This window comes from Gigantopelta aegis, chromosome 9 (genome assembly GCF_016097555.1).
Source record: "Gigantopelta aegis isolate Gae_Host chromosome 9, Gae_host_genome, whole genome shotgun sequence".
NCBI lineage: Eukaryota > Metazoa > Mollusca > Gastropoda > Neomphalida > Peltospiridae > Gigantopelta > Gigantopelta aegis.
The window spans coordinates 70366332-70385176 of NC_054707.1; the positions used below are offsets into that span (position 1 = coordinate 70366332).

The following is an 18845-nucleotide window of genomic DNA, read 5'->3' on the forward strand; positions in this document are numbered from 1 at the left end:
GAACCATGCTGCCACCACATATGGTAGTTTTGTAGATTACCAGCAAGAAGTATTTTATATCGAGAGCTGACAGGCTGACAACTTTTAGAGTCCAGACTCAATCTCTAATGACGTCACACGCATACAATTTGTATGACGTTGTCATGGCATTACTGCCTCAGACTCTTATTAGAATCTCGAGTCTAGACTCTAAAAGTTTTAAAAGCACCAGGCCTGGTTATCTCAAAAATCGCAGCATCAAGTTTGAACGTTTACAAATGTGATAAAAAAAATCTTGACATGGAGAATAATGGTTAAAGAAATAATTAAATAACTTTTTTGGCAATGTTCCTTTATATAAAATATATAAATAATATTTGCTTTTAAACATAAAACCTTTCATTTTCCTAAAAACATTATTTCATTAATATTACTGACGACACAAACTTATTTACGATTTGTTTCTTTTTGGTCTTTTAAAAATGTCTTTCTTCTCTCTCTCTCTCTCTCTCTCTCTCTCTCTCTCTCTCTCTCTCTCTCTCTCTCTCTCTCTCTCTCTCTCTCTCTCTCTCTCTCTCTCTCTCTCTCTCTCTCTCTCTCTCTCTCTCTCTCTCTCTCTCTCTCTCTCTTTTGGGGTGTTGGAGGTTGGGTTGTTATCTAAAATTAATTCAACAATATATACTTTAGCTTGCTCTCTTTTTAAAAGTGTTTATGTTATTATAGGAGGAAACACTAGTAAACTGGAAGCCGACTTTCGCGACTGCAGCGGCCATTGTAACGGCGTCAACGTGAACGACACGTGTGGTTTCTGTGTGTCGCCGACCAGTGTGACGGCCACAGGTAGTGAATTCATGGACTGCAGCGGCACCTGCTATACGCCAGGTAAGCGAGTTTTAATAACATTTAAATAGAAATAAAAACAACAAAACAAAGATTGGAACTATACACCACACTTGGTTGCCTTTATTAAGCGAGATTTATTAACATTTAAGCAGCAATAAAAATAACAAAACAAAGATTGAAACTATATACCACACTTGGTTGCCTTAGCGAGGTTTATTAACATTTAAATAGAAATAAAAGACAACAAAACAAAGATTGAAACTATAATCCACACTAGGTTGCCTAAGCGAGATTCATTAATATTTATAACAACAACAAAACAAACGTTAAAACTTCACATTTGGTAAACGAGATTTATTATTTAAACAACAACAACAATAATAAAAACAATAACACAAACATTAAATTTCACGCTAGATAAGCGAGGATGATTAACATTTAAGCAACAATAAAAATAACAAAAACATTAAAACTTCTCGCTAGGTAAGCGAGGTTTATTCATATTTAAACAATAATAATAAACTGCATTAATAACAAAACAAACATTAAGACTATACACTACACCAGATAATCGGAAGTTCATTAGAATTTAAACAGCAATAATAATAAAACAAACATTAAACCTACATACATTAGGTACCAAAAATGCTGTAATATTTAAACAGCAATGATAAAAAAAAATCCCCAAAACAAACATTAAAACTATATGCTAGGTACCGTATACGAGATTTATTAATATTTAAATATGTATATTATTACAACCAAAAACAACTAAACAATGATAACAAAACAAACATTTAATCTACATTCTAGATTACCGTTCACGAGATTTATTAATATTTAAACAGAAATTATAAGAATAAAAACATCAAAACTATATGCATTTTACTTTGCCTAGATTACAAATAACAAATAAAACTAAATTTCAAAGAAAGAAAATTCAATGCATGATCTATTCTAACATGATAAATATAAAAATTACACGCGACTTTTCAACTTAATTTAAAAAGCTTTCTTCTTTTGTGCGTGTGTGTGTGTGTGTGTTAGGTACCAAAAGTCAAATGGCCCAAATTAACACTTGTGGAATTTGCGTTGGGGGAAACACTGGTTTGTCCACCACGGCTGGAATGGACGAATGCGGGGTGTGCAATGGTGACAACAGTACTTGCTCGGACTGCGAGGGAGTGCCTAACGGGTAAGTTACTATAGTATATTTAGCTATATAGTCAGTTTAGTAATTATCGCACAGTGTATGGATATGGGGCATTCTTGGCGTGCGTCCAACTATTTAAGCACGCCTGTCGTGGGCCAACCTCAGACTTGTGAGGTTGCCATAAAACACACAATAACTATAACCTTTGTATATAAATTTGGGGTTATTTATTTATTGCCTAAAAGAATACTTCCAGTCATACAAAATCAGTTCAATGCATTATTGTTTCTTCTCATATCCTTTCTCCAAAACTGGTGTAACTAAGGCCTTGGTATGTACTATCCTGTCTGTGGGAATGTGCCTATAACAGATCTTTTGCTGCTAATCGAAAAGTGTAGCCCATGAAGTGACGACAGCGGGTTTCCTCTCTCAATATATGTGTGGTCCTTAACCATATGTCTGACGCCATATAACCTTAAATAAAATGTGTTGAGTGCGTCGTTAAATAAAACATTTCCTTCCTTCCTTCTCATATCCTTTGTACAACTAAACATCCGACTGGTGCGTTTCCAGTGGAGTTCAGTGTATGTTAGCGTCCTCGTTGGCGGGGTGGATAAGCAATCAGCCATTAGGTTGATAGGTTCTGCGTTCGCAACCCGGGTACTGGTTCTACTCTCTCTCTCTCTCTCTCTCTCTCTCTCTCTCTCTCTCTCTCTCTCTCTCTCTCTCTCTCTCTCTCTCTCTCTCTCTCTCTCTCACCATTAACAACTTGACCACTAGTCCCCTGTCCTGGACAGACAGCCCAGATAGCTAATGTGTGTGTCCAGAACGGCGTGCTGAACCTTATTTGGATATAAGCACGAACATGAATTGAGAGGAATGTATACATATTTTCTTGAGGACTGATTTCCCGTTGGAATGGAACATATACAGCACATGTACTCGATTGCCTCTTGGCTATTTTTAATTGTTTTGTTTTGATGTATCATATTGTTTTTTGATTGGGTTTTTAAAAAATCGTTTTAGTGTGTTTTTAAGAGGGGGGTGATGGTGGTTTATCGATGGTGTACCACGATTCTATAAACATTTTCGATAATTTGACCATATATGTATCATGTAGGAGTTTAAACATATGAAACATTTGTTTGAATTATGATGGTGTGTATGCTAGGCTCAAACTACCAACTGTTACGACGGAGTTGTACATTTCTACGACTGTCCAGTTGCTAGTCTGAGCACTCTTACAACTCGATTATCGTCGTACACAAAACTTAAACCGATGAGTTGTTAATCTGAGCACACCCGTCGTAAGTTAGGAGTGGGTCAACGCAACCGTCGAGTTGGTCAACTCCATCGTGACAATTGATAGCGTGAGATTAGCATTACTGTGATATATCCTGGACGATATCCCGTAGATGTTTTTGCTGCACGGAGCAAATAATAGCGTGCCTCTGAAACTAACGTCAATGGTATTAAAATGACAGACCCTAGTTTTTAAACACTAAGGCATACTTTTCAATATTAGTGCCGGTTTTGATAATTGAAATAATATATTACGTAGAATATATTGTTTATATTATTCATTTCCGTACAACAGGCGTATTTCTGGTGATTCTGGTGTTTTTAAAGTCACAAAATACATACGTGCGTCTGAGAAGTAATGGTTATGTAGTCGAGTTCTGGTCTATTTTTAAGGGTATTTCACCGTGTTAAAGTTACTGACTCTTCTTTCACTCTGTTGCAACTTTATCCAAATGTGTTACTGGTTTGTGCATTAACCAAGCTTAGTGTCCATTTTCACGGGCTGAAACTAGAATCTGCGCCTTTAAACATGTTTGTAAATGCAGTTTTTATTTCCCACATCGTCACTAGAGCTTTACAACCACTACACCATGGATCATTAAAACAAAATCCATTACTGCGATAATTTTTTGGACTAATGAGGGCCCGGCGGGAAAGGTGCACACTGGGATAGCACAGCTGGGAAGTCGAACATCCGGTGTTCTCTTGACTACGCATTCACTCTCAAAATGTATTGTTTTGATCGGCGTTGTTCTTCAATATATGAACTATTACAGATGACAAAATAATCCGTTGAAACTCTTAATGATTTGAAATAAATATTTAGGATAGCTACATTCAAGATTGCGAAAAGGATATTTAATCGAACGCAACATTAACTTTACCAAACAGACAGATATTTTATTAGTCTCACCTTATGTACACAATAATAAAATGCAAGTTAACATACACTAAGAAAGTGCATAAGCCATTCCTTACAGGAACTATGACAGACTATCAATAAATAAAAATATAAAAATTAACGTAAAAGATATATATGCATAAACGTTTCAAAAGTATCGGTAAAATTCTTCGCCGAGTGTTTCTCTTCTGCGTTCGGTTCAAGCGTGTAAATCTTATTTATAATATGTGCTTGATCAGTTAATCACTAAGTAGGAAAGTGAAATGATTTGTGTTAAGTAAATTATAATCTGTAATTGTATAAATGTATTTAATATTGTCGATCGTGACTTTAAGTGGGCTGTTATCTTCAGACTGGTTCCATGGTTACATAACCTAACTTTAGAAGCAACAAATGAAGGATTGATTTATCCCATGAGTGTTAAATATTGCTGGTAGCTATATAGACTGTAGTTTTATTTTTATGATGTATTTTCATTACTCTAAATAGTCTTTTAGATCTGTATGACCTCAATCCACCAAACTATAGTAAATAAATAAATAAATAAATAAATAAAGGGATGAATGAATGAATAAAAATAATATTAAAAATAAAAATGATCAGATACACGTAGACACACACAAGTGTATGTGTATATAATATTATGTACATATGTATGTATATATGCGTGTGCGTGTGTGTGTGTGTGTGTGTGTGTGTGTGTGTGTGTGTGTATCTATATATGTGTATCAGGATACATCTACACTTTTCATTTAACTACTTGGGGGGGGGGGGGTGTAGACTAATTTTTCCCGCTGTGGGACACATGTGCAGCTGTTATATACCTGTATTATACAACACGTGTTCTTAGAATCGTGTTCGCGGGAATCAGTAGCGTAACTATCTCTCCAAAAACATTTTTTCTCCTGCAGTTAAAATCGTCTTGATTGTCTAAATTAAAATGCATGGAAAATGTAGTCAGTTTAACAAAACCAACAAAACAATGCCATTCCGGTCTTCAGAGATGTTTGTTTTTCTCACAGACTTACTTTGACACGCACTACCGTCATAATCAATCTAATTAAAATTAGCTCCACTATGACATGTGGATCTAAAGACAGCCAGTTGGAGCTCATGTCCACCAATCAAAACCTTACTTGCAGAATCCTGCCAGTGATTTAAAACTAACAACACTGCGTAGTCCCCAATGTCCAGGTAACATTTCGTCTGTAAATAATAATTTAAATATCGACCAATCACACTTCGCCTTTTATAACGTTATTTGGGAGTATACAAATTCTAAAAATATCGGGCGAGTCTATTTTAGTGGCCGCAGTACAGCGAACCATACCAATACGTATGGGGTGGGTTATCAGTCTTCAGTTTTACATTAAAAATTATTTATTTATTTATAAAATAAAACAAAACTAAATCAGTCTTCAGTTTTACATTACAAATTATTTATTTTATAAAATAAAACATGTTTTAAGGCATTCGTAATTCACACGAAACATGTCGTATACCCTCAGGATAATTCGGAATGTTTTCAAATTATTTTTAAATCACTGGCAGGATTCTGCAAGTAAGGTTTTGATTGGTGGACATGAGCTCCAACTGGCTGTCTTTAGATCCACATGTAATAGTGGAGCTAATTTTAATTAGATTGCGTTATTATTCGCCTTAATATACTATATACTAGTATGACAAAATGGCTTTGATTGGTGACACTTATCATTTGCATATAACAACGTTCAAATTATGTTTCCGTAATATTTCAACCAATAGAACAAGCCATCTACAAAAATTGGTTTGCGTCTTAACATCGTTGGCATATGACAAAGTTCAAATTTTATTATCATAATATTTCTACCACTAGAGCGAGCCATCTTTATTATCATAATATTTCTACCACTAGAGCGAGCCACCTAATTACACATGCGCACTTATTCACAGTAGTTTCCATGAGAGATTTATAGCACGGCACGTCTGTTAAAAATCATGCAAAGTGCGGAGCTGTAGTTAGCGTGGTAGGGGTGTCAGCTACCCCACTCCAGTAAATTCCCAAAGCTTTTTGTAAAATAATAATTAAATTTTATTTCTAGTTCAACATACATGTATTATGAATTGTGTTTTAGGCGATTTAAACATAAAATGTTGTCGGAGATGGTATTTTACTTCTTAATTCCTACACACTCATGGGCGTACATAGGATTTTGAAAAGGGGGGTTCCAAAATAGATTGCAGAGATATTGGGCATATATTTCTATGTTGAGTTTTGAAAAGGGGGGTTCCAAAATAGATTGCAGAGATATTGGGCATATATTTCTATGTTGAGTAAATATAATAATGTCAGATATATTAAATTATTAAAAAAAGCGATTTCAGGGGGGGGGGGGGTTCGGTCGAACCCATCGAACCCCGCTATGTACGCCCATGACACTGTTGCCATCTCTAGAAAATATAACTACGTCCCTGAGTTTTAAAGCCGCACACCCTAGTTCCATCCAGTGAAAATAAATTATAATTTGGTTAATCTACAAACCTGTAACACACTTAGATCACGTTTTTATCAAATGGAGTGAAAAAGCAGGTTTTATATCGATAAATACCATGGGAATCCCCATGTCCCAATTGCTTGAAATAATTTTGAAAGTTAGTATTCTGATGTCACCGGTAGATGTCGCTCGAAGCACAACAATGCCTACGTCACGACAAATTTCACAGACTTGGGGTGCGTTCGTTTCACCTCTCCTGGACATGTTCCAACTGTTCTGTCCTGGTTGTATCCCCTCTCCAGATATCGTAAGACTTAGCAAAATTATTGGTTTTAAGGGTTTGTAACGTTTTGTATTGAGACACTTACTTGTCTGAACCTTATTGTTACTGAAAATGTTCACGAACTGTGAAGACAAATCTCACAAATCGGATGTTGATTGCGCGAACCGTGCACGAGAAAACAAACCGAACCAAAATGATAACGGTCACGTGATATACCAACGTCTGTGACATTGAAATGGAAATATCCCTCTAAAAATAGATTGGACCTCGCTTGCTTAACGGTTTTTTCTCGACAACACGTCTTGTGAAAAAATGCAAAAAATGCATTTCGTGGTTTTACAAACATCAGGATTACCAAAAAGCACTTCAGGTGAATGGAAATGTGTATTCTAAATAATAAAATGTAAGTAAAGTGCAATTTTATTTGTGAAAAATGGGGTTTAATAGCGAAAAACAACGCCGTAATGGTTAACAAATAAACGTAACTAGGGTGTGTCCCTTTAATACATTCCGATATCAGTACAGCCTAACACACAAGGACAAAACTGTATCAAATTACATTTGCACGTGCGACACGGACAAAAGTGAAATAAACAGTTTCAATACTCGAGAACAAAATGTGAGGGTCACGACGTCTGGTACACATTATTTTCGTTTCGTTTTATATTACTTTCTAGTTATTGATCATATTTGCTATGGAACTTATATATTAATAATTCACTCGACCTGAAGTGGGGTATATAAGTCAGTTATACCCAACCTTACTAGGTGTACTGGTCGTGAGACTAGGGATATTCACCGATACCTCGTAAAGTGTGGGTATAATTATTGCATGTGTGTGTGTGCGTGTGTGTCTTATATTATATTCAGTATATATGTAAGCATTACAACTAATATAGGGCCTCTAGGATCGATCCCCGTCGGTGGACCCATTGGGCTATTTCTCGTTTCATCCAGTGCAGTACGACTGGTATATATATATATATATATATATATATATATATATATATATATATATATATATATATTATCGGCTATCCTGTCGTGCTCTTCTGTCTATGGGATGGTGCATATAAACGACCCCATGTTACTACTAAAAAACTATACCGGGTTTTCTCTCCAAGACTATATTTTAAAACTACCAAATGTTTGACATCCAATCAACGTTTTTGTGTAATGCCTAAGCATGTCTGCCTGTGTGTGTATCAAACGACAGACGTCATACTATTTATTTGTACCTAGTATTGGTTATGTTTTTTTCAAGTCCACGATACCCCGTATATACACGGACTTGGAAATTTCATTCCATTGTGAGCAGATTGGGTTTTTTTACTTTGAGCCCACGCGATATCTGACGAAAACACGTGACCACGGCTTGGCCAATCATATGGCTGCAATGAGTGGGCAAAAACTTAATTTACATAACCTTGAACCAAAATAGTATTTTCGATTTTGTAGCCAGAGTTAATCAGAAGAAAACAATAAACAGTTATTACGTGCAGCATCATTTAATCGCGTGTTCCAAGTGCGCTGAGCCACTCTCGCCTTCTTTCCGCGCTTTAAACGCCTCGCTGAGTACGAAACTGTCCAATCTGCCATGCATAATTTAGACTAGCCCAGCACCATTTTCATCGTGATCAGTCTTAGTTTGTTTACTTGATATATAGTCTACTCAAAATCTTTCCTGGCAACAACCAAAACATTTACTAAGATCTAATTGAAATTATTTCGCACGCGGGCATTGACCTACTTTGAAGGGTGTATACTACCAAATCAAATCCCATAGATGACAGTAGTAACGTATGTGGCTAAATCTCCTACCTGAAGCGTATCAATTGACATAAACGACGGGGTGCGTCTATGACTACCCTAGTTCCGCACAAAATTCTAGTACTTTGTTTTACAGGTACCTCATATATGTTTCAAGCACAAAAACTAGTTGACACAGTGGTACTAGATGAAATAAAATTGCATACATTTTTTTGCCCAGATGAAACTATTTTTTTTTTACAACCAACACACACATTTATCGCAAATCACAGGAGTTGTGGTGTTGACTTCTCGATCAAAAGTGCACCTCGAACTTTGACCCAGCCGGAAGTTATTTGGTTTAGTACTACCTGATGATGGACGAGATTTAGCTTAGTCGGTAGACGGTTCCACTGAGGGCAGAGCCGGTTTATCCTAGTAGTACCACATGCTACGGATCTCGCGCTTCAGGGGCCCCCGCGGTGATGTGCACATTTATATTCACCAGGTCATTTGTTCCTACCGGTCTCGGTGGCGTCGTGGTTAGGCCATCGGTCAACAGGCTGGTAGGTACTGGGTTCGGATCCCAGTCGAGGCAAGGGCTTTTTAATCCAGATATCGACTCCAGACCCTGAGTGAGTGCTCCGCAAGGCTCAATGGGTAGGTGTAAACCACTTGCACCGACCAGTGATCCATAAATGGTTCAACAAAGGCCATGGTTTGTGCTATCCTGCCTGTGGGAAGCGCAAATAAAAGATCCCTTGCTGTTAATCGGAAAGAGTAGCCCATGTAGTGGCGACAGCGGGTTTCCTCTAAAAAAATCTGTGTGGTCCTTAACCATATGTCTGACGCCATATAACCATAAATAAAATGTGTTGAGTGCGTCGTTAAATAAAACATTTCTTTCTTTCTTTCTTTCTTTGTTCCCTCTCCCCGGAAGGGTTGCAAAATATTTATCCTGGGAATGGGGCCCCGCTGTTATTTTTGCTACAGGCCCCGCGAATTCTTAAACTGACTCTGCCTAAGATCCTAAGGTCCTAAGATCGCACCCATTTAGCGGATCCACTGAGTTTTCACTGACTTACGACTGATCCAGTAACGGTTCTCGATCGGGCTGAAGGCTCATATAATGGGTGGTGGGTTTCTCTCCTAGTATCGGCTACAAACCGACTCAAAGGTTCAAAGGATGTGGGGATAAGGTGATAATTGCTTCCTTTCTTTTAAATTATTTCCGTGCTTATATCCAATTAAGGTTCAAGCACGCTGTCCTTGGCTATAGTGGTTAGTGAGAGAGAAGAGGGTGTAGTGGTCTTACACCAACCCATTGAGTCGTTAAAACTCGCTCTGGGTGGGATCCGTTACCGGGCTGCGAACCCTGTACCTGCCAGCCTTATGTCCGATGGCTTAACCACGACGCCACCGAGGCCGGTGAACCGTAACCCATGTTTCGGGCAACAAACTCAGACTGCATATCTAAGGAAGTGTCCAGAGCCCCGTTCCATGAAGCGATCTTAGCGCTAAGATCATCATAACTATCTAATGCATTTAAGGTGATCCTAGCGCAAAGATCGCTTCGTGGAACGGGGCACAGAACAGTTCGATGGATATCAGCAACATATTATATTCAAATAAACGGAGTTGGCGTATAATTAGCTCGAGTCACCTCTAGCCCCTCCCCTTATTGATATGTTGTAGGGGACAACATAACATAGCAATAAGCGGGCCTAGAGGTTACTCGAGCTAGCGTATAATACACAAGTACGAATATTCTAAACGCACAAATCATTAAAGTTGACCGGTACATAATATTGTAAGACGTAGAACTGAAATAAATGTGTCATATCGTGCCGAAATTGGTCAATGTCCATCCAGTATAGGCCTTAATCTAAACATATATAATTAATCTCAGTAGTTTCTCGTTAATTAAGTCCCGCAGTCTTAAGCTTGCTTATCCTGTTTGTGTTGTCAATAGCAGCTATATGACGTTTGGTGTTTATGTTGGGGTCCAACAAAACACTGCAACGGACCGAAACACACCCAAACAGGTCTGAAAAGAGAACGAAAAAGACGGAAAGTTGAAAACGGAATAAAGGGAACAGAATCGAGATGAAGATATTTAAGAGAAATATAATGAGTATTTGGAATTTAAAAAAAAAAAAAGTGGCTGACAAAATTTCACGCTGAAACCTATTTCATTGACATTTTCCAAAAACTAAAGCTGTAATATCCACTTTTAATATCGTTTTGTACTGCAAAATACAAACAACTACAGTTTTAAAAACGTCACATTTCTGCAGTATCAGCGTATACGGTCAGTTGTCATACTTAATGACACCACTAGAGCACATTGCAAAAGCTATCAGCTTTTAGGCGCTAATATTGCGAATGATATATTTTATATGAAGTAGATTAGCAACTGCATCGTATGGATATAGAAGAATGACTTGTAAATTTATTTATTTGTAAATACACTGACTATTATAGCTTTAAACGGAATGTTTCAATGTGAAATTAATGTTGCATGTTAGGTTAATCTATGTAGCAATAACATTTAGCGTGCTTCACGGATGTGTTAACTCTTGATAACGGGTCATTGTATAATGCCATTGTTGGTTTTTAGTTTCTTTTCGGCGTGCATTGGTGGGGAAATAATATGACGGACTGATATGAAATATGACCGTATTTGTTTGTTTTTAAATGGAGAGAAGATATGGGAAGCAGGTTTTCAATGAAGACTACATGTCATCTAATAGCCGATGGGGGCGGGACGTAGCCCAGTGGTACAGCGTTCGCTTGATGCGCGGTCGGTCTGGGATCGATCCCCGTCGGTGGGCCCATTGGGCTATTTCTCGCTCTAGCCAGTGCACCACGACTGGTACATCAAAAGCCGTGGTATGTGCTATCCTGTCTATGGGATGGTGCATATATAAGATCCCTTGTTACTAATTGAAAAGAGTAGCCCATGAAGTGGCGACAGCGGGTTTCCCAGATCTCAATATCTAAGTGGTCCTTAACCATATGTCCGACGCCATATAACCATAAATAAACTGTGTTGAGTGCGTCGTTAAATAAAACATTTCCATCCAATAGCCGATGATTAATTTATGTGCTCTTGGCTTGGATATACAAATGAATTATATTTGCGGGCGTGTTTGCAGGAAATTGTGCTGAAGTGGATTCTACTCTGGCAAGCGAAGTTTTTATCATATGGGGGTCGGATCATGCTCTCACGAAAAATACATTAAAACAAAATAAAAATTCTTGGAAGAAGGGGTCGTCCCCACACACACACACACACACCACCACCACCACCACCACCACCACCACCATCACCTGCACATACACCATTTGATTTTGATTTTTGCAGGGGTAAAGTGTTCGATGCCTGCCAGGTGTGTGGCGGGGACGGAACGTCCTGTCTTGCTGTTCAGTCTGCCAATCCCGACATCATTCCATCAGGGGTGCAAAAAGTAAGTTACACCTTCCGGGACCAATTTCATAAAACATTCTAAACCTAATTTTGAACATAAACGTAAATCTGACGACACAACTCGTATTATTACTAACAGTTTAATTATTATAGTTTGATGTATACATTATTTATCATAATTCTATACTTACCTTTGTTTGACACCCAATAGCCGATGTGCATTTTTATGCTGGGGTGTCGTTAAACATTCATTTATTCTTTACATATTTCATTTTCTTCCGTCGTTACAGTGTTCCTTCTTCCGCAATGATGGAATTTTGTACGTGTAGTAACATGTGTAAACGTTCGGCAGGTTTAACTGCTAGTCGCACACGTAACTTGGGCTGAAATTACAAAGCCTGTTTATGTCTTACACGCGTGCTTCAAGGCTTTGTAAATTCGGGGGGGGGGGGGGGGGGTGGGGTGGGGGTGGAGGTGGGCGGGACGTAGCCCAGTGGTAAAGCGTTCGCTTGATGCGCGGTCGGTTTAAGATCGATCCCCGTCGGTGGGCCCATTGGGCTATTTCTCGTTACAGCCAGTCTTCCACAACTGGGGTAAGAAAGCCCGTGGTATGTACTATCCTGTCTGTGGGATGGTGCATATAAAAGATGCCTTGCTGTTAATCGAAAAGAGTAGCCCATGAAGTGGCGACAGCGGGTTTCCTCTCTTTATATCTGTGTGGTCCTTAACCATATGTCTGACGCCATATAACCGTAAATAAAATGTGCTGAGTGCGTCGTTAAATAAAATATGTCTGTCTTCTTCTTTTTTCTTTAATATTAAGTTGAGAGCACCACCTGCCATTTAATTTTTTTAAATCTGCCATTTAAAAGAAAGAATCTATAACAGTTAATTTTATCGAGTATGGTGATATTCCAGTGGTCGATTACAATGGAAAATTGATGGGTTTAACACTAACAACGTGATGGTCGATTATAAACACACACAATCGAGTGAGTGGGAAATATTAACCGTAATTGTTCCTCCAGTTTAGAAGCTGGAATTCATGTAAGTATGTTGGGTTAGGGCCCTTAGGGGTTTTGTTTTACAGTGTACATAAAGAATAAATATAGTAAATGGTTATTAAAGGTGAAATAGATCTCTCTTGGTGAATATGACAATAGGTGCACGATGCTTAAAATTAAAATCCTTCTTTTGCTCATATATAATTCTAACCGATTGTGTAATAGAAAGTTAATCGGTCGGTGCGAACCGATCATAACCGATGATCGATTATCAAATTCCAACCGATTCTTGACACTACCCAGTGATATATTTGGTGGGGTGAACAGATCAATAGGTGCATGATCCTTTTAATTCAAATCCTTCTTATGTTCACATAATTTTAACCGATTATATAATCGAAAGTTGATCGTTTGGTGCTAACCGATTACAACCGATGATCGATTATCAAACTGCCACCGATTGCCAGCAGTAATCCAGTGATATATTTGTTATTTCCTGCAGTCTGTAACAGTGGCGGGTGCTGGGCTAAATGGAGTGAATCTGGAATGTGTTCTGGTGCTGGACGGAACATCAACTGAAACAGTCGTCGTCATCTCTACGAAAACAAGCGCACAGTCCATCGTCATTACCGTTCCCAGCAACGTCGCTGCAGGTAAACAACGTCATCGCTCTCGCCTGATGAGTAATGCTTGATACAGAATATAGAATAGCGTGCACGGGACGTGGCGTGGCGCAGGCAACTAACATAATTATTATATTCATCTAACGTTGGGCGCAAAACACAATAACCCAAAAAACAAACAACAGTCAAATTTTATTCAAAATTGTAATCACTGTCGTGTGATATTTGTATTTTATTCTGTATTTTAATTTTTAACTTGATTTTATAAATCTTTTTTTTTTTTTACGTCATTCGTCTATTTATTCATTTGCTCACCATTATTCGACACAAAATAGCCCATATATTTGTTTATTTTGGCTGTCGTTAAATTTCATTTATTCGATCATTCTTCGTTCTTTCGTTCCTTCGTTCGTTCTTTCTTTACTTCGTTCGTTCGTTCGTTCATTCGTACGTACGTACGTACGTTCGTTCGTTCGTTCGTTCGTTGTTCGTTCGTTCGTTCATTCATTCATTCATTCATTCATTCATTCATTCATTCTTTCTTTCATTCTTTCATTCTTTCTTTCATTGATTCAGCGTTTGATCACTGGTTGTATATATTTATTGTAGGCTCGTACTCGGTTGAGTGTCGACAGCAAAATGGGGGAGCGTTGGCAAATTCCACTGCTACATTGCTGGTTTACGACTCGACAGGTGAATTAGAATATTCATTAAATAGCTAGCATATCCTCGCATAATATTTGCATAATTAATTGTAGAATATCAAAATTGAAGTATTGTCACTGAGTAACTAGTGGTCTCCTTACAATATATATAATGCATATACGTACATAAATACAGACATACATACCAATGGCGTAGCCAGCATGAAGCAGACAAGGCGCTCGCATCGCCTGGAATTTCCACAGATTTATTTTATTTTTCCCATGACACTGATATTTATTTTACAGGTCTGGGCTTTCCTCAGCGTTTTTTTCCTCTCTGGCTATGCCCCAGCATATACGTTATTGTATAAATATTCATCTTTATTGTATCAAACTTAAGATTCAGTAAATTTGCTTTAAAAAAACAAATCTTTATTCTGACCATACTGTCTGAAAATATATTTAGATTCAGAATTGGAGTACAGGCAGCTAATATACTTTTAAAGACAAAATGTTTTATTTAACGACGCACTCAACACATTTTATTTACGGTTATATGGCGTCAGACATATGGTTAAGGACCACACACAGATTTTGAGAGGAAACCCGCTGTCGCCACTACATGGGCTACTCTTTTCGATTAGCACCAAAGGATCTTTTAATTGCGCTTCCCACAGGCAGGATAGCACAAACCATGGCCTTTGTTGAACCAGTTATGGATCACTGATCGGTGCAAGTGATTTACACCTACCCAATGAGCCTTGCGGAGCACTCACTCAGGGTTTGGAGTCTGTATCTGGATTAAAAATCCCATGCCTCGACTGGGATCCGAACCCAGTACCTACCAGCCTGTAGACCGATGGCCTAACCACGACGCCACCGAGGCCGGTCTAATAATATACTTTTAGTGCAGTGATTCATTTTAGGTGGATTTTATCACATATATATTTCATAGTTCTTATAGTTCTATAGATGGGGGGGGGGGGGGGGGGGGGGGTATCTGTAATGCTGCATGCTTTCAATAAATAATAACACTTATTAACCGATAGTTAGCTGTTTAATGTGTGCATTATATGGTCGGTAGAGCATCAGACTTTTAATCTGAGGTTCTAGGATTCGCGTCCTAAATTAGTTCAGTTTTATTTCAGTGCATCTAATTATTTTCATTAAAAAAATTGTTACCTCATAGTAAAGCGATATTTCTTTTGTTTTAAATTTAAAACCTTGCTTCTTCTTCTTTTTATACACAGCTGTGACGGCGACGTCAATATCTCCGACAAGTTTCATCAAAGGGTCGGGGACTCAGACGCTCACCATCTCAGGGTCTGGTTTCATCGTGGGCAAGACCTTCTGTCTCATCACAGGTGAGTCCATTGCAATACCTTCAGAACACATGCCTACTACCTTCAAAGCACATTCACAATACGTTCACAAAACATTCACAATACGTTCAGAACACATTCACAATACCTTCGGAACACATTCACAGTACCTTCAGTACACATTCACACTACGTTCAGAACACATGCACAATACCTTCAGTACACATTCACACTACCTTCAGAACACAGTCACAATACGTTCAGAACACAGTCACACTACCTTCAGTACACAGTCACAATACCTTAGGTACACATTCACAATACCTTCAGAACACATTCACAATACCTTCAGTACACATTCACAATACCTTTAGAACACAGTCACAATACCTTCAGAACACAGTCACAATACCTTCAGAACACATTCACAATACCTTCAGTACACATTCACAATACCTTTAGAACACAGTCACAATACCTTCAGAACACATTCACAATACCTTCAGAACACATTCACAATACCTTCAGTACACATTCACAATACCTTCAGTACACATTCACACTACCTTCAGTACACACAATACCTTACACATTCAACACACCTCACAACATACACTACCTTCAGAACACATTCACAATACCTTTAGAACACAGTCACAATACCTTTAGAACACATTCACACTACCTTCAGTACACATTCACACTACCTTCAGAACACGGTCACAATACCTTCAGTACACATTCACACTACCTTCAGTACACATTCACAATACCTTCAGAACACATGCACAATACCTTCAGAACACATTCACAATACCTTCAGTACACAGTCACAATACCTTCAGTACACATTCACACTACCTTCAGTACACAGTCACAATACCTTCAGTACACAGTCACAATACCTTAAGTACACATTCACAATACCTTCAGTACACAGTCACAATACGTTCAGAACACATTCACAATACCTTTAGAACACAGTCACAATACCTTCAGAACACAGTCACAATACCTTCAGAACACATTCACAATACCTTAAGTACACATTCACAATACCTTCAGAACACATTCACAATACCTTCAGTACACATTCACAATACCTTCAGTACACATTCACAATACGTTCAGAACACATTCACAATACCTTCAGAAAACATCCACAATACCTTTAGAAAACATTCGCACTATTTTCTAAAAGGCGGTTGGGACACAGCCTAATGGCAAAGCGTTGTGGTATGTGCTATCCTGTCTGTGGGATGGTGCATATAAAATATCCCTTGCTACTTATGAAAACGTACCGGGTTTCCTCTCTACAACTATAATTATGTCACAATTATCAAATGTTTGACATCCAATAGCCGATGATTAACACATCAATGTGCTGCAATGGTGTCGTTAAACAAAACAAAAGTTAACTTCAACTATCTTCTAAAATGCTTGTGAGCAGGATGTAGCTCAGTCAATAGGTCACTTGCCTCGAGTACGATGCGTCATAGGATCAATCCCCCTCTGTAGATTCGAGCCTCTTTTCATGCCAAGAAGTTAAAGTTTCTTTTGTTTAGCCCCACCACTAGAGCAATTTGGAAAGTTTTGGCTCGTAGTCTTAGAGGAAACCTGATTTGTCCATTAGCAGCAATGAGTCTATTATATGCACTTTCCACAGACATGGCAGCACATACCACGGCCTTTGATATACCTGTCATGTTATGCATTGATTGAGACGGGGAAATTCCAATCAGAGCATGTGTCTATTGAGTTGGTTCCTTCCTGTTTTCTCGGGACTTAAAATGACCTTAGCGCTACGATCGCGTTGTAAAACGAGGCCCTGAAGTTTAAAAAGTGTGCCGATATCTACATCAGAAAAGAAAACCCTGACTGATATTCTTTTCCTTTCTTTCCGTTTCAGTTGGAAGTGCTTCAGAAATAAGTGTGGCTGCTACAGTAAACAGTGGAAGTACGGGAACGGCCACCTGCGTCGTCAACCACCCGGCCAAGTCCGCCATCATCTCAGTGTCCATGACCTTCAACGGCGTCGACAGGATCGGCAACCCGCTGACCGTGGTTGTGAATGCCGCGGCGGTGACAGCCCTGGCAAAGTTCAGCGATCTAGGTTAAACAATAATTCATTTTGTTTGAAACCACGAGACGGTGGTGGTGACGTACAGGTGACAAGGTGGTGGTGACGTGTAGGTGACAAGGTGGTGGTGATGTGTAGGTGACATGGTGGTGGTGACGTGTAGGTGACAAGGTCGTGGTGACGTGTAGGTGACAATGTGGTGGTGACGTACTGGTGACAAGGTCGTGGTGACGTGTAGGTGACAATGTGGTGGTGACGTACTGGTGACAAGGTGTGGTGGCGTTTAGGTGGCATGGTCGTGGTGACGTGTAGGTGACAAGGCCGTGGTGACGTACAGGTGAGAAGATGGTGGTGACGTGTATGTGACAAGGTGCTAGACACATGTGACAAGGTGCTAGTGAAGTGTACATGACAAGGTGCTAGTGACGTATGTGATAAGATGCTAGACACGTGTGACAAGGTGCTAGTGATGTGTATGTGAGAAGGTGCTAGACACGTATAGTTCACAAGGTGCTAGTGACGTATAGGTGGCAAGGTGCTTGTGAAGTATAGTTGACAAGGTGCTAGTGACCTATAGGTGACAAGGTGATAGTGGCGTGTGTGTGAGAAGGTGCTAGACACGTATAGTTGACAAGGTGCTAGTGGCGTATAGTTGACAAGGAGCTAGTGACGTGTAAGTGACAATGTGCTAGTGACGTGTAGGTGACAATGTACTAGTGACGAACACGTAACAAAGTGATAGTCACGTATAAGTGACAAGGTGCTAGTGACTTATAGGTGACAATGTACTAGTGCCGTGTAGTTTACAAGGTGCTAGACACGTATAGGTGACAAGATGCTAGTGGCGTGTAGGTGACAATATGCTAGTGACGTGTAGATGACAAGATGCTAGTGACGTGTAGGTGACAAGTTTGCTAGACACGTATAGGTGACAAGATGCTAGTGGCGTGTAGGTGACAATATGCTAGTGACGTGTAGATGACAAGGTGCTAGTGACGTGTAGGTGACAAGTTTTCTAGACACGTATAGGTGACAAGATGCTGGTGACGTGTAGGTGA

The 18845-nt window shown here is 38.9% G+C and overlaps 1 protein-coding gene across 1 annotated transcript in view; it reads left to right on the forward strand.

Moving 5' to 3' along the window:
- The window catches only part of LOC121381729 (pneumococcal serine-rich repeat protein-like), an 83101-nt gene that overhangs the window by 20407 nt on the left and 43849 nt on the right, over positions 1-18845 (forward strand). Inside the window, exons 6-12 of the mRNA XM_041511076.1 lie at positions 703-861; positions 1870-2017; positions 12052-12154; positions 13621-13771; positions 14351-14434; positions 15636-15749; positions 17617-17820. Of these exons, the coding sequence (XP_041367010.1) occupies positions 703-861; positions 1870-2017; positions 12052-12154; positions 13621-13771; positions 14351-14434; positions 15636-15749; positions 17617-17820 (963 nt within the window). The remainder of the gene's footprint in view (positions 1-702; positions 862-1869; positions 2018-12051; positions 12155-13620; positions 13772-14350; positions 14435-15635; positions 15750-17616; positions 17821-18845) is intronic.